At 39.5% G+C, this 23825-nt stretch overlaps 1 protein-coding gene across 2 annotated transcripts; it reads left to right on the plus strand.

Moving 5' to 3' along the window:
* The first annotated feature begins 1868 nt into the window (after window positions 1-1868).
* LOC106746641 (elongation of very long chain fatty acids protein 4-like) lies at window positions 1869-23490 on the plus strand. 2 transcript variants are annotated; one of them, XM_014623437.1, is made up of 7 exons: window positions 1869-2400; window positions 17029-17110; window positions 17562-17749; window positions 17885-17965; window positions 18114-18285; window positions 18768-19045; window positions 19439-19585. In XM_014623437.1, the coding sequence occupies exons 2-7, from the start codon at window positions 17032-17034 to the stop codon at window positions 19583-19585; spliced, it is 945 nt and encodes a 314-aa protein (XP_014478923.1). In that variant the 5' UTR covers window positions 1869-2400; window positions 17029-17031. The 2 variants fall into 2 exon arrangements, with proteins under 2 accessions (XP_014478923.1, XP_014478922.1); XM_014623436.1 differs by lacking the exon at window positions 1869-2400 and having other exon boundaries at window positions 16719-17110; window positions 19439-23490.
* Window positions 23491-23825: the final 335 nt, after the last annotated feature.

Below are 23825 nucleotides of genomic sequence, written 5' to 3' on the forward strand. Positions count from 1 at the left end.
GGACATCGTCCGTATGACTATACTGATACTGTTAGGAGAATCTCTCATCGTGTGGGTGGACCGGTGTAAACAGTGGCGTAAATACTAGGTGAAGGGGGTCAAAAAGAGGGAAAGAGAAAGAGAGAGATAAGGAGACAAGACTGCGTATAGAAAGTCCTCTTGCGTATCCATTTTCCACCATCTCTCTCGTCCTCGTTACTCTCTTCCAATAAATACAACTCAATTTCTAAGTCGTACCTCGTAACTGCGCCTCGCTATTTGACGGTGTAGAAGTACCGTATCTCGTGTATGTGCAGATTCGATCTGTCATATCCGTGTATTCTCTAAACTTGAAACTATCATGAATGTTGTCACGTCATTGAAGCATTCGAAGGTCAGTAACCGATAATACCAAATAGTTTCGACGAAGTTTCCACATACCCCACATATTTTGCTCGCAGAAGAGGTCGAGAATTTTTAATTTAAAACTGAGAGAGAGAAAGAGATAATTTCTTCATTTATAGTTTTTTCTCTCTCACTCTCCGTCTCTTTCTCTCTCTTCCTCGATAGCCAACTGTCAATTTCCGGTTTTACCCGTTGCTTCACCTGTAGTGAAAGTATACAAATGCGTAGTATACGCATACGCGTTAACCACGGCAGTAACAAATGACAGATGAATCATTAGTGATCGATCGGTGCTTTTTTCTGACTCCGAGCAATTCCGTCTCAACGATCATCCGTAGTTTTTTGCCTGTATTACAGTTAACGCTGTACCCGATCCAGGAAGGAACAGAGGAGCATTTATTTTCCGCTTGACTTTATCAGTTATTTAACAGCGAAGAAGTCGAGCGATTAGCGATATATAGTCCAGCGATACATCGATCACGTAATTTGGGAAAGTAATCTATTTGGCCAGGAATCACATATTCGATCTGCGGAAGTAAAAAACGAATGGAAGAATCGATGTTAATGTGGACGACTGTTGATAGTTACATAGCGACTCTGTTGTAACGGTGTCCGGATTTATATGACATTTCGGCTAGTGCGAATCTGACAGCGGCACTTTCGGCGAACTTTCACTAAATTTCTTTGAAAAAATGTGCTATTGTTTAGGTAACATTTATGTGATCCAAATATAAAATGACTCCGATACTCCAATACTCCTTGGCAAATATTTACTAGAAGTATAAATATAATTGACTATATACAACATAATATTTCCTCCGTATACATTTACTTATATGTGTTAAAACAATTGCAACAAGTATTAGATATTAAGAATGTCAGAATTTATTTTTAGAATATAATTACTGGACATAGAAATTTAAATTAAAAATGTTTTAAATAAGTATTACATATAATTCTAATAAATAGATTCTTAACTCTCTGGGTAAAATAAGCAAATAAGAACATGAAGTATTCTTGGAGAAAAAAATAGCGTATACCCACTATAAAATAATCGAGCCGTCTGATCGCATCCGACTTTACCGTTAGAGGGTTAAATTTTAGAACCATTTTACACTTTTTATTAAATCATTTACAAATGAAGCTATCGCTGCGTTCAAGTAAATATTTACTTCAAGTTGTTGAAATTGATAAAAATATTACTGAATTTATAAGGCTGAAAAACATTACGTAATTACGTTCACGTTGATTCTAACACTGTTTTCCTGTGTGCGTTCTATTTCCGACGCCGACGCAAGGGTTAGTTCCTTGCGTTAGATCGTGACGAATGGAAACGAGTTACGCGGACGTAATCCTTCTCCCGTCCTGTTGCAAGCGGCGCCAAGACCAATCTCGACGAGGGCGTCGATCCTCGACGAAATCCCATGTGCACGGTGTAAGCTCCCCTTAAGGGTTGTATTGATTTCTACGATGGCGGCCGGCCGGCGCCTGCACCCTCCGCGAGATCGGGAAAGGCCTGACGGCGCGAGAGAGAGCGCCGCTCCTGCGTTAGAGTTTTCCCTTTTTTGTTGCACCGGCGACAGACCGGAGGAGGTGCTTGGATTACGCGTGTCGGTGGTGCGAGGCGCGTGTGAAAGCTAATTGCTAATCGACAGAAACGCGTCGGCACTTTCGTTTCCGCGCACCCCGCGAACCTTCGCGCTGTACCGCGGTCACTCGCGGGTGACGGTGTCGGTGTATGCATGTGGGCGCGTGTGGGATCATTGACACGGTGTGTTGATCGTTGAATAACGCGCGAATGTCGGCATTACCCGGCTGAGACGAAGCAGGCGACCTTACGCGGCCCTTCCTGAATGAAAGCCGCGAGTTTCATTTGACGTCGCCCCAATAAACGGCGATACCGACCGACGGAGAGGTTGTTGCCTGAGGGTTGTCGACGGCGAGGTGGAGAGTCGTGTGACCGCGATCACGGCGAATCACGACGGAGAAATCAGCGGGGGAGAGCGCTACTCTCGGGTAAGACGTCGGCGCGATACGCGAAATCACCTCATCGCCGTGAAATCCGATTAAATGTCGGACTGAGAGAGGTTTTTCCCCGAGGAGGAAACTCGCTCTCGGTGTGTGACGTGGTTACACCACGCGACGACGACGATAGTTCGCTAAATGTATCGCTCGCAGCGATCGAAGGGTCTCTTCCGCCGCTCGATTGAGACACCAATGACTGGCGGAATTAAATGTTACGTTTTCGTAAACGCGTTCATTGAGAGAGGAATCATCGAGACAGTGAATAATATTTATTGGTTAACGTATAATGTAAACAAGCGATTTGCTATTTACTTCGAGTAATGTGACGATCTTTTCCTGTTCTTAATCCTATATTAATCTTATCTGGTTTCACTGCTTGTTAGGAATACGCAGCTGCTCATGCGCGATTCGTAGTTTCTAATAAAGTGCTGATGTACATTGAAGTGATATCGTAATTATGATTAATTAACGGCAGGTTAGTCAGAATCGGAGCTTTGATCGTTTCGAACCAGTTGCATTTTTCAACTTTTTGCTCCTTGGATATCGCTCGATATAACTTATAAGCAGCTTAAAATTATTTAATTCTCCGATAAGACAGGGAAAAATCAATTGTTTCCAAATATTTCTACATATTTCTCACATTTCTCCATATTTCCGTACACACAGATATTAATAAAATTACATAATATTACATTTAATGTCTCTACAGAAGCATCCTTTTAACAAATTCAATGTACAGTACCACGTACAGTGATTAATATTTGGAAACACAGCACAACTAACATAAAAAGGAATAAACTATTTGTTATTCCTATGTGACCGTTAGTGAAACCTTAAAAAATTTTGCGAAATTGTAAAAAATGCGCAGCTTCCTCGCTATATCACAGAAACATGTCTAGTTCAAATGTTAATTAAATTCGAGTTCACTTGACATCAATGTTTTTTTAAGGTTATTCAAGGCTAACTGCATATTAAGAGGTGAGGACTGCATATACACACCTGTCACTTGCCTGTGAATAACTTGTCAGCTATAGTTTACATTCTATCGACCGACTTATACCCTCTTTTATCGTTTGTTCATGCGTCTTACTTTTAATATAAATCGCGGTCATCGACTCAAATGTTAGCCCTTACAGATTTGCTCGAGATTTGAGGAGAAATTTAACTCTAATTTTGGTCGGTTAAATGGATTCAAACGAAAATCAATACACTGTTTTCTTCTATATCTTTTAAATTATCTCTAAATTTAAAAGTAAGAATTGCAATAATTTTCTCAAATTTACCTTTTGTACCTTTTTCACCAGAGACGCGAGAAAAAGTTGTCATCAAATCATACACGCTAATTGTATACAATTTGATGACAAACAGTTTTGGCATGTTAAATATTCACTGTCTGCAAATGGGTAACATACAAAAACATGTTTGTCTCGGTGTCGCAGCAATGATCGGCAATTTCGAACAAAGGAATTACAAGTGGCGCTCGATTGAGGCCGCATTCAGTAATTCACATAAACAATTTTCTTATTTAGTATGCTGTTTGACGAAGCCGCAGAAGTGCGCGCGCAAACGCGCGAGGTTCGAGTGGCCCGTCATTCCGCGACATTTAATGAGACGACGAAACCATCAAACTCGGTCAATCACGTACTTAGTCATGTGACATGTGACAGTAGAAAGCATCACGACAATTCGCGTGATTTGATTCTGTGAGTGATTAGATTAGAACGACTTATATTCCACCCACCGTGTTGAAATTAGTAAGCTTAGAGGAAAGATCATTCATCTCGCGAAGTAAATCTTCAGCTATGCTTAAGGATGTATTGCCCACTAGTGCCGTATTTTCAGTGGCGCGTCAAGAGATCCACTCATAAATTTAGTATTTATTAAGCAAAATTGAATTTCCACATATTTATTTTACTTTCTAAATAATAAATATTAATTTGAAATATAAATACATTCGCCACTTCTTTCATAACATTAACGTATAATACGAAATATTTAATCATTTATTCAAATTAACATTAACATATAATACGAAATATTTAATCATTTATTCAAATTAATGATCGGTAGTGTAATTCCATCATGTGTTGCTACTATTACGGAAACACATTGTGGATAGCTGTAATAAGATTCAATTAAAAAAGAAAAAGATCCGGTTAATCCGAAGGAGATATACTTTCGTTGCTTTCGTTGCGAACGGTTCTCGAAAGGTGCAGTCAGTTGGCGCAAATATTATGCTGTTAACCCTGCAAAATACGCGTATGCGAACGCATTCTCCATGTCAGTCTGAGAGTTTTTACTTTCGCTGCTTCTTCATTTACCAGATCCGCTGGACGTATCAGCTCGCCGCGTGATGAGGGAGAAATCACCGCGGTAGAAAGAAACAAAATGCAATAAGCCGTGTGTTACGAGATTACCGTCTCTGACACTTCTCTTCTTAAATCTCATATTTCGGGATGTGTATTTCACGTTCATGTGTATTTCAAACTGCAAATGATAATCAGCAAACCGTTAATTAATTAATTTGTCATGTAATCGATTTATTTATAAATATTCTTCATATCGAGAGTAAACTTTTATCATTCTTAACAAGAATCTTAAAGATCAATTAATGTCTAATGTCACACGTGACATACGATCGTGAATCGTCTTTCCGTACACGTCCGCGAGAAACCGAGGATTTTCGGAAAACATGGTTCAACGATCGCACACGCGAACATGCGCTCTTGGAAAATGAAAGATTCACACGCGGTCTCATTAGCACTTCTATCAAAGAAAGTTGCGCCGGTGCAAAAGGAGCTAGCCACAACGTGATGCACATCGGGCGTATACCCCAGGCCTAGACATTGACCTCGAAAGTGAGGTGATCATGGCCAGTGTAGAGACGTATCGAAGAAAGTGTGAAACCGGCCGCCAACCGGTTTGTATCTTACGTATATCACATGTTGAGACATACATCTTCTTCGGTGAATTATTCCTTTTTTTCTTTTCTTTTTTACGACTAGATACCTAATCTGTCACTGGTCGATCACATTTCTGGCAAGACGTCACACGACGTATCCGGATTTCGGACGAGACATAAACCGATGATATACAGTACTCTTTAAGTATTTCGCGATTGGTGCAACGATAGAGGGGTTAACCACTTTCTCCCTGCGATATTTAGAATCTATTCAGCCAGTAGAATATCGCAACGTAATGAAAGAGTGTATTATTTGAAAATAAATAGTCGATTTAATTTATTTTTTAAATTAATTACCCAAATCGAATTAATAATCAGAGTAATATTTAGAGCTTTGCTACTAGAATCACATATATGTAACATACCGATCTCTCACGAGAGACAACATATGTCTATGTACAATGACGCTGATATATATGCCGTTAATAATTAAATCTGATCGAAATATCTTTCTTAGCAATTTTACAATTAAACACGTTTTCCTCAATTCATCGTGACAAGAGGATAGGTAATATATAATATACGTAATATATAATTTGAAATTCGCGCATTAATGACGTATAGGAAATCACTTTCTTCGTTAACATCCCGATTGGCGGAAATACAAAAAGATCGGCGATTAGAGAAATTCTAATAAAAACTGATCGCTTTCACTTTATCGTTACGGTGCCAATTGTATCAATGTAATTCTTTTTCCCCAGCCGTTTATACGCAACGCGCAAACCAAGCGCAAATCACGAGTAATCATGTCTGTTTACTGAGTTAACTAAGAGCCCGGTGAGATTTCGCGGATTACAGTAACCGCAGTTTACTCCGTAACTTTAACCAAGTGCAGTATAAATACGTCGTAAAAGTGTCGTCGGTGAAACCTTTGTCTTCGAGACTATTGCTTCTTTTCTGCCTCGACGGTTACGTGAATTATGTACAGTGATACTTTATGAACAGTGACGACTCCATGCTGAAACGTGATCCTTGAGGAAAGATATATTTTGTTCTCGATGCGTTCGTATTAAGTTAAATATTGAATTGTAAATTACAACGACTGCGATTATCGGACTTTTGTTTCAGCTAGGAATGTCAATGATTACGGTAGAAACGATCCTACCTACTCGGTGCAGGAGAAAGGAAGTGTAACCACTCTCTATCGAACAACTTTTCCCTTCGTTCCGAGCAGGCGTAAACTGAACACTGGTTATCGTAAGAACAAACCTCTTGAAAGCAGTTTCACTTATTAGAATTAAATCGCCATCAAATTTCTTACATTTTGCGAATATAGCTTCCGCTGTGAGTGCGTGGTAAACGTAAATCTTAAAATTCTGAAAGTCGTTCTCACTGAACGTTTTTTTAATTACCACGATTATAAGCAGGAATAAGATTGTCGACTGTCTCTCGGTAATGAGTACCTGTAAAGATTATAAATTTGCAGTTTTATCTATACATCTTACTCGGATATAATATAACTTTCCAAATTATCGCTATTATTTTTCCAGATAGCTACATCTAATTATTTTAACGAAATTCTCTTAATTATTTACACGCAATATAGAATCAGTCTTTTTTTCAGATCGTAGAATTAGATATTTTATAGGCAAAAAGACGATCGTTCAGCGCTAAACGCGGTGCAGCAAACTATATCTTTTACTTCCGTCTGTACGAAGTGTCCCAGAATTTCACACTCCGATCGTGGTGACCGAATTCTTCGCATATTCGGGATCGATCTTGCGCCTTTGGCCTTTCTCGCTGGATGTTACGCGATTGAAATGACCACATGCATCCGTCAAATTTTGTAAGACACGTCGTATTGACGTGTAACCATGCGATGAGTTCTCAGAAGATCTACAACTGCTGGCAAATATTTGATGAGACGCCAAATATTGTTTCTTAAATCTGAGCTTGTGCAACGCCCGCCGATACTCGTTTCCGCGATACATAGCTCAAGTGTGTCAGCGATCATTTTCCCAAGAAGTATATACGACATTAAATTTTCCTACGTAACGTTTGCAAATTTTGTTTTCTCTATCAAGAAACTGCCTGAGTTGCTCACAAACGCTATGATATCGCATATACGTGCGCGAGATACTTTATTATCGCGCAACACGTCAATAGAGAAGGCGCCAGGTTTTTCATCATTGCATAAATAAAATGCCTTTAACCATTTATATTTCTCCATTCTCAAAGAAAGGTTTTTAAGTTAATTAGAAAAGTACAATAACAAAGACCTATATCGAGAGATAACGGCAAAAAATAATATCGAAAATGTTTGTATAACCGAATCATTTTTTTCACTTTCAAGAAGCGAAAAGACCTCTCTGTATCCTTCCGCGGTATAATTAATAGAATAGATACAATTTCCTGGAAGAGAGAGAGAGAGGAATAGAAGGAGAGATAATAGCATTTTGCTCTAATAAAAGTTTCGAGTTCAAGTCTTGCCAATTACCAATAATTGCTGCAAGTAATAGAGAAGCGAGCAAGTGCGCATGATCTCAGTTTTTCGTTATAATTGCCATTATTTAGCCGGCTATAAAATAGAACGTGTAAAATCGTCACCGTGTTCACAGCGAGGACGAACGGGGTCGTAAAACATGTAGCATTTCACATTTCTTCAGCCTGAAAGAGACGTCCGCTTATTTTGCCTGAAACGCTGATTATTCATGAGGACGCGTCATGTTTGTCCAGTAAGATGATTTGAGGAAATGTGGCGCGTCGGAAGAGACAAATCGAGATGAGAAATATCCTGCAATACACTGCAAATGGGCCTTCAAACGCGTCGTTCTTCATATGCACATAGTCTTGTTAGAAATTAATTTATAATAATTTTATTTATGCTTTGACATAATTCTGACCGCTCTAACTTCACTACGGTAATAATCGTGCGACAGAGATAATTTCTGTTTTGCACAGTGTAATACACAGCGTTATTGTGTTTGTTTTCTTGTTTTTCTTTATTATATGCTAATATTCTTGACAAGTTAATTGTTAGCGATTATCACTCATATTATTATTATGATAATAGTATGTATAACACGAATGATATATCATTATTACATATATATATTTGAGAGATGCAAATGACGCAATTTGAAATTCAACACTAACGACATTTAAATTTCATACGCATGATATCGATTCAATCTTGAGCCTCGCCGAGCGGAGGGAAATGATAAGCAATAACATGACATTATCAATAATATTCAAGTATACATTCAGCGCGATGTCGCAGAATACCTCATTATCAAGATGACATGTCGCTATTCAGCGGCCAAAGTGTGACACTTTCAAAATGCCTGTGAGATGCTGGCAAATGGTCCAAATCAAACTCGCGCTTCTGGAATGTCTCGATAGCTTTATTAAAGCAAGTGACTAACAGCAGCGTACCTGCAAGTTATCTTCGAATCTCCTCGACGATTGCTTTTTATACACTAGTTTCATAGTTTTTCCATAGTCAGCTATCCCATGTACGATTTCGTTTTTGTTCTTCTCCCCGTCCTTATTGTCCCCGTTTCAAACGAGGCTCGATCTTCGACGAGTTAGTAACCGTATGAAATAGCGACGATGCTTCCGGAAAAGTAAGAAGCGGTTTCTCGACATCGGTTCCGCTTAATTACATCATTATGTCGTCGAAAGGCAATAGTAGTGAAAACTTTTTTACACACTTCGCAAACTTGTTCTATTCCGGCGAAGATCTTCTCGGACGATTGCGCGCGCCGTCCGGTCGGTGAAAAAAGCCAGTCTAAAAAATATGTACGCGGATGAAAGTTCGCTCCAGAGTATATATTATTCAGATTTCTTTCAGGCGTGTGTATAGTAATTTCTTTTTCAATTTCGACACCGAGCGCAGTGTTTTTGCACACGTGAGTGCACCCGTACGCTTAATGACAGAACACTTCAAACTAGGTGTGGTACATAAATATATCGAAATTGAACGATACAACCTGAATCTATCGATACATCGATATTGATACACGAGCGGATGTACGAAACATACCGGAATATAACCCTGAATATAACATATTAACAAAATGTAACGTCGATCCTCCTTTGCATATCAATGAAAAAATAGTCTAGTTAGTAGTTATCAAATAGAACAGTCCAAAAAATCAATCCGCGTTCGAAGACGAGCAATGAACGCAGAGATGTTCAGATTCAAAGACAACAGAAGCACGCTTTCTCCTTCAATACATTTACCGCCGCATGACCTTTTTTTCTCCTCCTCTCCCGTCTCGGTTCGCTTTCGGTTTGCACGTGTACGATAATAAAAATGACGGTTCATCGATGACACATTCCGCCACGAAATTCGTTTAACGCCCGACACGACGATGGTGTCGCGCAACGATGGCCTTCGAGGTAACCTAGCTTCCAGTGTGTTGATTCTTCACCTGCTGCCGCACTGTTAGTGGGCCCTCGGCCCACTAAATGGATCGAAAGACGGCGCATGAAACAGATCCCGTTTTGCTCCTTCTCTTTTTTTCCTTCTTGCCGTCCGTTCGCACAGGCACTTTTTTCACATAGACTGACACGTTACGACGATTTTTAAAGTGTTCAAATTAAGTCACCGACATCTCGGCTTTTAAATCTTTTTACTGAGATCATTAGGGGACTTCGATCTTATGCAAATCATCATGGAATATTTCTTCCAGCACCGGAAGCAGTTCGGTTGCTGTAAAAAAGCGTGATTCGCATCATAATTTTGTATTATCCTCGCTGGTTGTAAATATAATTTTCGACGAAAATGTGAAATATTTATTTATTCTAAATGCTAATTTCTAATAAATATATATAATACATTTATATCATGTAACTTTTCCCTAGGAACGGAAACGTGAAAAATAAAAATAATGTTACGTGAATTTTATATCTCCATAATTTGGAAAGCTATTTATCATTAAAATGGTCGTTGTCGTGGTTATGTGAGATTGTTCACTTTCATTTTTCAATTTCTAGAAAAAATCATTATATGATGGTAACCTTGGAAGTCAATCATGATTATTTTTCTACAGCGTGAACTTATAAAAAGTGAAAATTTTCTAACTCTTGAAAGTATTAAGAATTGCTCATTTCATATGAATTCACACTAGTGGAAAAGATTCATGATCGCTTTCTTTGGCACAAAGTTGTAATCATTTCCGACAGAGTCGTAAACATATGTCGGAATCATAGGTCAGTACACGAGGAATAACGTAAATGCAGACGATATGATGGATATAGTTTATTTTTACATAAGTTCCTAAAAATTGATAAGATCTGACGCACGATGTAAATTTCAAAACTCTATTAATAATAATTAAAACAGGAAATAGGGTTCAAATGAATTTCTCCAAGAACTATCAATTGTGTTTCACAATTTACATTTCATGTTGGTTCTAGTTGTCTTTTCTCGTCTTCATTAAATTAGGCTCTACCTTGAAATATCTTACGTGTATAAAAATGGATTTATAAAAAGAAAGAAATCGCGAGGTAGAAAGAGAAGAAAAAAGAAAGTTATTTACAATTCAATAAGTGATTGCGATTCAGTACTATTTATCATAAATCAGCGATCGCGTGTGCGAAGCAAATTCTTTTCCTTTTCACGGAAACGTGCCAAATAATTCGACCCCGAGATTCTCCTCCGGTGCGAATCGATTGTCGACGATATGACGGATGTGTCGCGCTTTTTGCACATGGGATATCCAACACCAAGCGGAGATATTGGTGAAATCTGCGAATTAGTGTATGAAACCACCATACTTATCTGTGAATACTAAATGAATACTAATTTAGCGAGTCGCTCACAGAAGCCAATAAAAATACTGAGGAAACGGTCCGTCCGGGCCAAATTTATTTGGAATTTAGGACCGTCACACTCGGTGAATGGTCCGTTGACCCGTTTCAATTTATCGAATTGCTCATTGACATCGGTTTTGCGCCTGGCATCGCTTTCTCCTCGATCGCAATTTTTCCGTGCGCATCTTTCGTGCTTTACCGAAGAGCCGAAGAAAAATTTCTCCCGCTGAAAGACGGGCCGATAAGGAGAGCATATTTGCTCGTCGACGGGATTTGGGTCATTCGAACGTATATGGCAAATAAGTCACATCGCCAGAGTGATAATTTCGTCCCTTTCGTCATTCGATAAAATTCAATCTATTTTCTAGTCTCCGTTCGTTACGTCGCGAGCGTCCAAACAGGCGTTAGGTATGATTTAGCGTCCTAGAATAAACGATTGCGAGCATGGAATCCTCTTCCGCGTCTTTTGGTCCTCGCGGCCCCGTGCCGCTATTCGAGGGCCCACTTTTCCGCCATGAGAATCCTGGAACGAGACTCGTCGCGGAAGGAGTTCTTCGGCGAAGGCCGAGATGCCGCGTGCGACTCTCGCCTGGAAAACGAGGCTACGCCGACGTCGCTGTATAGCCGGTACCTACACGGACACAGATGAGTGAAAGATCCAATAATGCGAGAGAGAGAGAGAGAGAGAGACAAGGAAAAGGACAATAAATTCCGCCTGAATTTGTAATTATGTATTGCACATATGAAACTAGGGCAAATACCAAGATAAAGTTAGCCTCCGGAAGAGTGGCGGCGAGCCATCCTCGAGGAAAAACGAACACGAGCTCGAAAACCGGTACTCCCCGACGAGCCGTTACCGCTCATCTCCCACACCGAAAAGTTTCCCTTCGCGGAGAACGCGGCGCTCGACGATCGATCGCAGAATTCGGCCAATCGACTCGAGAGATGCTCGAACCGTGCGCGCGAGCGGAAGTAGAAATCACGAGATGAGCCGCCGATCGGGATTTCCGCGACCCGTCGTCATCATCCGACTCTCTTCGACGAGATGTCGCGACTGGGAGGAGAAAGACGTCTCGGAGGGGTGAGACAGCGCGCGCGATCCCGGGGGGATCCTACCTGCCGCGTTTCGCCTTGACCGATCTCGGCCGATCTATCCCCGGCGTGATCGGTTCCCACCACTTTCGCGATCCTTTTGGCCTCGTTTTCGCCCAACGTCCCCGCGAGAGCCACCACCACCATCTCCGGACGACGATTGTCGTCCACCACCGGGGGCCCCATCGCACCGGAAGACACCAAAGTTATAAAGCGGACCGAGTAAGCCGACAAACGACGCTGCCACTTTGTCGAGCGACCACGAACGTGCCACGGTTTCGTCCCGCTCTCTCTCTCTTTCGCGAAAGAAAGAGGAGCGACACTTTTCGGCGGGGCGCCTACCGCGGTGTCATCTCTTTCTTTCTCTTTCTCTCTCTCTCTCTCTCTCTCTCTTTCCCTCTTTCTCTTTCTCTCCCTTTCTTTCTCTCCGTCGGGCCATGTTACTTTGACGCAAGTAGAGAAAAATCGCGGGTGTCAGTTCAACGTCAAGCTCACCCTTCGCGAGGTAAATCGCGAGAACACGGGACAAAGAAAGGAACACGCGCATCCGTCGATTCGCACGCAAGATCGAAGGATTCGAGAACAACTCGGACAACAAGCCGCTGGGTCAAGGTGCTTGTAAGATCCGCACAAGGTAAGGGAGTTTCCTCCTGCTGCTGAGAGAGAGAGAAGAAAACCCGGCCGTAAATTATCTGGGATTATACCTCGTGGTGGAAAATGGGCGATACCGCGAAAACACGTTATTTCCCCCGATGAATCGGTTTGGAGAGGCGCAACCTCTTAGTGTCTTCGTACTGGTCGGAAGTAATCCGGTGGAGACGGGATTTTCAAAATCGACGAACCGGGAAACACCGTGTCACGAAGCTATGCGTCTCACCGAGAAGCGATCGGGATTTGTTGAGTGTAATCTTCGGCAGGTTTTCGAGTTTCGCCGGTTCTTTCCGGAGTTTCTCTCGATGATGGAAATTCGTAGGCTGCTCTGAACAGTGTTGAAAATTTCCAGGCGGATTCCCACGGAAATCCAATGGAGCTCATGTGAATCCGTATAGGATAATAAAAATCTATATAGGAATCCACAAGGTGTGTGAAAATTCATATAGAAATCCACATTCCGAGGACTTGGATTTTTCACTCAAAAGTGCAATCGTGGGATTCCATATGGAACTTCCTACATGGAATTCCACATCACGTAAATTCCTACCTGGTCTTTTCAACGGAAGAATTATATCATTAACCGTGACTATAGTTTTAAAAACTCATTTTTTTCAATCTTTTGCGGAAAGAAATCGAAAAAAATCCGTGAAAAATGGAAAAACGTTTTTCTACGTTTTCGCGAAATTAAAGCGAAAAGAACCGTGGAAAATGAGAAAACGGATTTTTCCATACTTTTAAATTCAAAATCGCGACTGACAATAAACAAATGAAAATCTGATCAATTAATACTTTTATTCACTGTTCACAAATATTAGTTAAAAGCTTATTCCGTTTGAAACATGAACAGAAATATGTTGGAGCTGCTTATAAAAAATTGAAATTAAAATGAAAAACTGTTTAAATATTTCTATTACATCTGAAAAATCTGAAGAATATATATAATATTTATTTATTATCGTCTGAACTTTTCTTTTGATTGCTTTTGAATTAAACATCTTTCTGGTGAGCTGATTACTCCGAGAAAATGGTAGAAAAATGCTTCCTAGGGATTGATTAGATTACTTCTCCCTTTGCATGGTTCTTACGTCCGCAATAAATCATGTAGCCACTTTCGCTGATTTCGTATTGCACGTCTGCTTCGGTAGCGCTACTTCTGCTTTTACCAGCGAGTAGCAATTTAGTGAAGAAGAACAGAATATAATTTAATGAAAAATTTCAAAGATTTCTCTTATGTTCTCCTCTCCTCTTCTATATCATGCTGCGGAAAGCATGCGTTCGCTCGCGTTATTATTACGACCTAATAGTCATATAGTAAATATAGTAAATCGATAATTAAGCTGTGATAACCGATTATAATCAAGTTTATTAAGGATTATTTCAAGTTATGAATAACGATATCTTCTCGACATATGCGATACTAAATTACTTTATTTTATTAATTTTTTTTCTATATTTAGATCACATGTAGAGGAAATATCTTTATTCATAATTTGAGATAACTGATTATATTTGGTTACTGCAGCTTAATTATCAATTTATTTTTATGTTAAGGTTATGTTAAACTACGTGCAACGTTCATCGTTATTGAAATATATCGAGCCGATCGAATTATAAAGTGATAAAACATGAAATTTTATCATAAATTATTGATGATACTTTTATACACTCTGGTAAGAGAATACGTAATTTTTCCTCTTGTTTTCTTTCCCTTCTCTCTCTCTCTCTCTCTCTCTTCCTTTTTTCTCTCTTGCCTTCCCTCTTCCTCTCTCTTTTTTTCTCCGATGATTTTTTTGAATAGTCTTTTAGCCGTAGCAACGTGGACATATCCGATGTTTTATTATTTATTTCTCATAATTTTTCGTAGTATTTAATATTTTAACATACCGTGTATGATATCCTATCGCATTTAACGGTCCATGAGTAACGACATTGGTCGTTGAAAGTTTCAGAAATCTCGCGTAACACCGCAAATAAAACGTTCCTAGATACCACTTTCTACTTGATCGCATTCATATCATCAAAAATGCTTATTTTGTATGAATATATGATTGAGCTGATTCTTTTTTGATATGCACTATTTTCTCCACATATACTTTAATATTCAACATTAAGAGAAGTTTCCTCTTTGACATCGCTTTTTGATATCGCTCTTTGATATCGCGACAATTTCGTACGTAATAAATGTTAATTAACACACTCATTCCAATTCTACGTTTACCAATCATATAAATTCTATCATAATAAATACCAACTAACAGTAACATTACAACAATGCTGCAATTTCCCGCTCAACAGCGTAACTATTATACATATGCATGTTACATTGCTCTTACATTGTTGAAAAGTGATTCAATGAAACATTAATATAATGTTTCTATTAACTGGTGTTTACTTGAGACGTTAAGATTTATTCCACGGAATGAGTGTATATTTATTCAATTGTAAACGCAATTATATGACACACGCGTGCATTAACCCTTAATTCTGGATTCCAAATCCAAGTGTGTCATTCTAACATGGGATAAGCTTATTTTTCATAACTATCGTTATACATTCCGTGAAGAAACGAAAAAAATCAGCGGACCACACATCGCAAAGTATCTCACTTGCAAATACAGATGCGCCAATATGCAATATCCGCTTATTACAGCCTTTTCCTAATAATTTTTTTATTTTACTCGCGAAGACAAGTGGCTAAGTTTTGTAAACCGACGTCGAATACCGTTCCAGCGAATTTAAGTGCACGTATCATAATGCGATGATACCGCGCTAGTGTTGCATACGATGCACTTGCTGACGCACGAGAATTAAAATATGCGATATGTTGCAACGTGTGTGTATCGCGAATTCGACATCGAGTCGTTTCGCACAAAGAAACTGACTTTAAAGAATACGTTAGTTGATGGATAGTCGCACTTGACAACAGACCGCTCAGGAGAGAGAGAAAAAAAAGGTGCTTGGCGAGACGTGTTCATAGCGCGCGACTTCGGGAGATAGTAGCAGTAATAGTTTCTTAGGAGCGTGAAAGTTATGTTCCGCGATATAGATGGCATAGAGTGAACGACCGGTTAATGTGCATCTACGGGAGTATCACTATTAAGAACTAATTATGAGCTCACGGAGGCGTGTAGATCTACTTCATATAACCGAATCAATACTATGCGGATGCGTTGGTGTTGCGTCTTAATATTATGCGCATTTGTGGTAACGTAGCTTAGAATAATTAGCGTTTTCTCGTGTGCAAATTTCGCATAATTAAAAATAAATGTATAAGTAGTTTTAAGGAAATATATCGACGTTCAAACGGGAAAGTCTACGATTTCTCTTTCCGTGCAGAGGCCTTCAAGCATCGGATCTATAATGAAATAGGAAAGATATGTTAATCAATCTCAGATTGCTTCTTTTCAACAGGATCTTAACAACTTTTCCCGGCATTTTCGTTGTATGAAAATATCTACAAAAAGAATCGTCAAAAAATCCCTCATTGAAATTCGTCTCTAGATGAGAGAATATTATGAGATAATAGAGGAGAAAAATTCCTGATTTGTCATTTCCATTAAACGATAATCCACATTCATCAACATTGAACGTGTGTGCACATTTTAGAATATTGTATTTTTAACACACATCGTATATATGCGCATTCCGTCTTACAACAACGTTTCTTAACAATAATTTTTCCGATAACTTATCATTTATGTTTTTAAAATGACAAGTTTCGGTGGTTATGCGATATCGTCGAATTTTTCCCATTAGTCGAATTATATCAATTAGTTTATATTTGGGGCAAAGTGCAAAATGATTAGAAAACTATTTTCAGAACCAATTCATACTAAAAAAAAAGGGAAGAGGAAAAATTGCAGATAAATATATTTTGTGATAACACTTAGACATAGTCACATAATTACTTAGATACGTGTCGCAGCACTATCACCAAGTACATCAAAGTAGTTCTGAAAGATAAACAATGAGAGAGTCTATTATTATATAAATTAAGTCAACCACATGAAATAGTCTTTGAAGCGGTGACAGGGGGGGATATCTTTTCGCGCAATATAAGTACATACGATACGAAAATAGAAGACTATTTCAAATCGTTGCAAGTGCCATAAAGTCGTGAAGGTTGCTAAATTCAAAGATGATTTATGCAGGCGATGGCGAGCTTTATTAACTCCACGGCGAATCTTATCAACGATGCATATGACTACTATCTTTGGACGCTGTCTCTCGCAGGTAATTTTGCAATTGAAATATTATTCTATTGTATAATGTGCGTTTCTTTACCATCATCATGTCACGTCATGACACAGGACACATATTTAACAAGTTATTCGGTTTATAAAGGAAAGTCATGTCGTCAATAACAATTTAAATTCCGCATTCAATCATGAATGCTGGAATCATTGAATAATATTAATTATTATTCAGTATTTTATTTTTATAATTATATTAATTAATTATAATTATATGTTAAATATTGGATCGTTCCATTTTCTGGAATTCGTAACGTGAAATTTGTCAAATATTTCACCAAAGAAGAAAGAAAGATTTTTAACAGCAAAAACAAAAATCTGAGAGAAAAATTCTGTGAGAGATCTATTATACTAAATAATATTCTACCGCCATAAATCATGAATAATGTTGCAATTCTCATTAAATTGTTTTCGATGCGTTCGACTTCCAGACGAGAGGACGAGGGGATGGTTATTGGTGGACTCGCCGAAACCAACGTTAATATACACGATATTGTACCTTCTAATTGTTTGGGCGGGTCCTAAGGCCATGAAGAAGCGGAAAGCTTTCAAATTAACATGGGCACTTGTACCTTACAACCTTGCCATGGCCTGTCTCAATGCTTACATTGCCATTCAGGTGGGTATCACTTCCTGTCGCACGAGAAAATATCTCGCGGAACGTGTAGCGTTTTTACTTCTATTTATCTACTTTCACTGGAAAGCGCGTTTCCGTCATCGCTTCATCGATATTTATACTTGGTGTTCTTTATAGTTGTTTGTAGCTTCTACGAGATTACGGTATAGTTACGTGTGCCAGCCAATAAGGCACATTACGCGTCCCGACGAACTTCAGGTAAGCAAAATTCTCTCCCTCTCTCTCTCTCTCTTTCTCGATAATATGAAAAATTACAAAGAATAATCTTTTTAGTGGTCTTGTCTACTTCAAGTACGACTTGCTCCTTCCAAGATATTTTTGGAAAACTAATATTTTTTGCTTTTAGATCGCTCACGCAGTTTGGTGGTACTACTTCAGCAAGCTTCTGGAATTTTGCGACACGTTCTTCTTTATTCTACGAAAGAAGGACAATCAGTTGAGCTTCCTACATGTCTACCACCACTCCACTATGTTTTCGTTATGGTGGATCGGAATCAAATGGGTACCCAGTGGATCTAGTAAGTGTGCGAACTTCTTTCTTTTTCTTTCTCTCTCTCTCTCTCTCTATTTCTATCTCAACACTAATTTATCTTACTATGTCTTATTGATAATTGCATGTTTTTTCACGACAACCAGCGTTGAACGAACTTCCACGTCGAACGGTATTAGCGATAATTATTGTCGAGACATTAAAATTACATGGCTTCCCGTAAAATTCAAGTAATACATTGACGTATCAATGACACGCAATTTTCAAAAAAGCATTCCGAATCTCTTATATCTCATTGTGGCAATATGTGTTAACTTGTCCGTATTTAATACTGAAGATAATACTGAAGATAAATACTGAAGATCGGCCGCTTTTTAATAAATTAATGGGGAAGGGCACTTGTTTCAAGATTTCAAAACGAAAATGTGCGAAGCTTGCGATACCTCTCGTCAGCGCGCGCACGCGAAGAAAGTTGGTCACTTCCTTTTACGCGCGTATGTGTGCTCGCAGCTTTCCTGCCTGCGATGGTGAACAGTTTCATTCACGTGCTGATGTATTCATACTACGGACTCGCCGCGTTAGGCCCTTCGGTGGGCAAATACCTATGGTGGAAGAAGTACTTGACGATCCTTCAGCTCATTCAGTTCACTACTGCCTTAATTTTGGGCATTAACGGTATCCGATCGGGATGCGACTTCCCTCTCTGGATGCAATACGCTCTCGTAATCTACATGCTCTCCTTCATCGTCCTGTTTGGAAACTTCTACGCCAAAGCTTACATCGCAAAGGTCAGTCCGGATCTTATTATCGCGTGGTGTTAATGACGTAAAGGTCCTTCTATCGCAATGTCGGTCGCAATTAGTCGCAAACTTTGTTGCGACGGTGATCGCAAATTCATCGCGACGGTTGCCTCCGCACGGAGAAAATAAGTTCTACTGTTCCAGCAAATTATTTGTTAATGCAGTGACAGCGAAAAGATTTATTGCACGGGAAAAATTATTTTGCTGTCCATTTATCCAGCAAATAGCAATTAATATTCTTAACAAATCTTTCCACTGCCTAAACAAATTTGTTCACTGTCACGATATTAATAAACAATTTGCTGTTCTAGCAAAATTTATTTTCTTCGTTCGTACTTCAACTGTTACAAGTACGATAACCACCGTTCTTTTTTTTTTCAGGGTAAACAAGTATACGCGGAGAAGCGGTTAAAGAGGATAAAGGCTGCCGAGGAAGCAGCGCGTCTGATGGCCGAGAGCAACGGAATTGTCGCAAACGGACACACGAACGGTTACACGAACGGAGTATCCAAGAGGAAGACCCAATGAGGCTTTCTCCCCGGGTCTCTTCGTCGACGTTAGCTCGATGTAGACAACACTCGCGCGGCGCAGGACAAGAGGAAAATAGTCACGGACATTAGTAATAGATACGTAGTTGACGTTGAAGGTTGCGTCGCGATCGACGGCGACAAACATCGAGAACGGTTCACTGAGAAAAAACAAAAAGGGGACAAAAAGCAATGGAGCAAAGGGGAAAAGGGAGGCAACAAGATAAAGCAATGAAAATGAAAAACAGACTTCGCTTAGATCGCCTGACGTAATCTCATTTGCGAAACGGTTTCAACACATTTTCTTTCTGATGAAAAAGCGTGTCAAATGGTCAAAATAGCGAGCCACCGCTCGCATGAGCTTGCATGGCGATCGGTTATAACAGGAGCCAACATGGTTATGACACAGTGCAAAATACACGGTGTAAATATTGGTCCTTTGTTCTATTCTTATAGATAAAAATGAAATAAAGATATTTACGTTTTTCCTGAATCCTCCGTTGCAGTTACGTCTGATGTACACACACACAGTCAGCAGATTAAAGGTTGCAACACTTTTTTCCGAGTTTTGCAACGTATCTCGTGCCCAATAAGAGAATTTATTTCTTATCAATTCTCGAGAGATATATCTTCCTATTGGATAAAAGATGCGTTGTGAAATTCGTCGCAAAGTAAACAACTTTTAATCCGTCGACAGTATCAAATATTCGCTGCGTTCAGCGAACACAACGGTTAGACGATCGATTGTTGGATGTGTTAATCGGTAGATCTAAAAACATATCCCATACATTAACGATCTCTAAAGGACATGGATCCTAAAGAGGATGTCCTAAGTCCTAAAGGCGTTCTCAGGATGTCCCTGAGATAAAATACGGGATACTCAATCATAGATAAGTTTCACTCAGCGACTGCACAACTGTTGTGTTCACTGAACGCGCGGTTATTGTCTGTGTTCAATGGAGAAAGTAGTTCAGTGAACACTTAATGATCACCGATGCTGATTGATAATAATCATTAATACGTCCGATTTCACCAATATCGATTAAACTTTAACCCGAGTTTAAACTCCCTTCAGGAAAAGACTGAAAAGACTCGGTTTAAGATTTAATCGACGTCGGTGAAATCGGGCATAAGTGCTCACTCTTTTCTCTCTACTGAACTAGTACGGCTATAGTCATTTCTGTCATGTAACGGCGCAAGCTCGTGAGATGCGGCGGTAATCGTGACCATTTGATATGCGCTTCTAACGTCGTTCGAAAATAATGCGTTCGAGCTGTTTCGCAGACGAGTGCACGCTGAGGCGAATCGCAAACATTGCGCTCGATATCGGGGTGACGCGGTCGATCCAAGACGGAGAATCGTCAACGTGATCCTAAGCTTATCGATCCGCGTTTCTTATCGGCTTCAACGATTGTACATCCGCTGTACATCACCACGCTGATCCCGGCGATTGTACATATTAACGAATATACAGTGGAAAGTAATTTAGTGGAAGGGGTTCGAGTTTCGTAGTGAATAACGCGACGACGTCCGCGGGACCGGATCCGCGTATTTCGGGCTTCGAGGCGGAAATTTGTGCGACCGACCAATTTAGAAAGCCAGTTTTGCATTCAAATTTTATACCAAGTCCCGTTCCGCGTTTTGCCCAAATATTAGTCGTCTGCACGGGAGAAGCAACTCTGTAATTGAATTTTCTGTCACCTGGGGACCAGACGAAACTCGGTTGTGGTAGAGAATCGTTCGAATCGAATCATATTTGATGATTGCTTTCAATCGAGTTTTGATGCAACCGAATGTTCACACGAATGTGCTCTCAGTCGCAGTAACGGAGATATCATTTCTCGTTACCAAGTTTTCACCTGGTCACCTATTCGGTTGCAAGAATTTGTTCTTCCGTGTGAGGCTTGGTAGAATTGAAAAATTAAAAGGGGAAAGTATAGAATCCCCGACGAAAGTGTACTTTATAAAACGAGGCCCGAAGTACCATGGAAATGATTCTGCGAGTTTACCGATCCAAGTTGGATGGACGGACGAACGGACGAACACGCGAGGCAAATTTTTTCACGAAAGATCGTCCTTCCTCTTTGTTTACCGTGCAAAGATCGGAATTGCATTAATTTTATTCGAAGGGATGAAATGTCCGACTCGAGAAATGTCCAGTCATACAATACGTTTGATAACACGGAGAAAAATAATTTAGAGGTCAGCAAATTTTGTGCTGTCGCAGCAAATTAATGAATATATAGGATCCCATACAACACAGACGTCCTAAAGACGTCCACAGGACGTCCTTTGGATAAAGTATATATTTAAGTACTGTTCAATATTTTAGGAGTTCATTTTTAAGATCATTTTATGAAAAAATGAACATATGTTCGTATGAACTTTTCTTTATAAAATATTAAAAAATCAACTGCTAAAATATCGGAGGGTACTTAAGAAATACTCTGTATATTGTTCCATTTGCTATGACATATATATACATGTAATATTTGCCGTCTCTCCAAATTGCTTCTATTTAAATTATTTTTCTGCGTGAACGTTAAGTCGCTCGTAACAAGATATTCTTCTCCGCTCAGTGCGTGTACATAAAAAATTCGTCGTCAGTTGAATCTCATGAACGTCATTACGTCGCATTACGAGCGAGCGATTCTGCGTGAATCAATCAATGACTTTTTAAGAGTCATCAATCAGAATCAGCCTATGCGTGATTACTTTTCGATTAATTTGTTCACACAGCTACGAGAGATCCTCGATGCACTGAGGTACATATGTACATGCGTGCGTGCGTGCGTGTATGTGTGTGTGTATGTGTGTGCGCGCATTTATGTTAAACGATTACGCACATTCGAATGTCATCGACAGAACTCTATTAGTTTCCAAACGATGTAAAGAAAAGAAAAAAAAGAAGTATCGATCAGTTAGACAGAGGTTTTGATACAGACACTTTTCTATGGCAAGTAGTCCGCGTGTAAAAACGACGCGCGCAAAACACGTATAGAGCGTCCTCGTCGCGATGAGAGAACTATGACAGTAATAGTTAGCGAGCGAAATGACACGGTGAAGACGGCACGAGGGTCTCGCAAGAAACCAAATAAGCGTCCCGCGCGTGGCTGTCTTACGATGCACAAGCGCAAGCGTGAATCACGTGAGTCCGCTTCATCCGGCAATGCGAGTCCTATTTTCACCCGGGAATCGTAACAGCAAACCGTTAACTAGGCCGTATAAATCACAAAATGACCATTTATTTGCGACGATGGATTCGGGGTCGCGATTATCCGGTCGAATCGTGTGTGGTTTCCTTCTAATATATCTCTAAAAAAATCCTAGATAAATGTGTTTTTATTGTTATACGTTTTATTATTACCACGTTGGAGACACAATTGTTACAACCACGGTGTAAGGCTGAGTAATGCACGAAAGAAATGCATTACGTTAATTATTCACAGTTTCTGCATTTAATTATCCTTTCGTACCTCTTGTAACGCTGATTTGAGAAGCCTTTGTAATCGTGCATTGAACGTTGATATCTTAATTTTATTCATTGTTATTTATTTGTATACACGCTTCCTAAGGATTATGAAAACCGCGTTAGTTTACACAAGCGATTAATAATCACGAGCTCACATGCTACTAAAATTGAATTAAGTACGTGTGACAAATAATACACAAATAAATGCAATTAATTACACCATAATTATAATAATATGCGGTTCATATGGAAAGAGAGATTGAATATCGGGAAAGCGTTAGATAATTTTCGATACACGAAAAAGAGAGAGAGAAAGAGTGTGTGTGTGTGTATGCACGTACGCGCGTGCGTGCGTGGGTGTGTGTACGAATGAAATACATCTTTAATTCTACCGATGACATTTTCTTATTAATATTTAATCCATAATTTAACTCACAATTGCTTTAACATGTATATGTACAGAGGAGGATCACCAAAAGTAACATAGGTACGGTAAATTGATATATCTATGTTTTTCTCAACCGTAAAATATTGAATTCCGTCGGATGAAACATGAACATCGTCTATTGTGTACAGTAGTTGCGACTAACACTTTCGGTTAGCAAAGCGCGTCCGTCCATACAGTGCCGAAGACATTTCCTAATTAAAGAAGCCTCCCATACATGATCACTTGACGCACAACTCGAAATTTTGCGTGGTTGCTTGCAAAATAGTAGAGAACCTTTTTGTTCGACCTAAACTACAAATATATAAAGGACGAGATGCCCAG

This window comes from Dinoponera quadriceps, unplaced genomic scaffold, assembly GCF_001313825.1.
Source record: "Dinoponera quadriceps isolate SergipeBrazil2010 unplaced genomic scaffold, ASM131382v1 scaffold2076, whole genome shotgun sequence".
Lineage (NCBI taxonomy): Eukaryota > Metazoa > Arthropoda > Insecta > Hymenoptera > Formicidae > Dinoponera > Dinoponera quadriceps.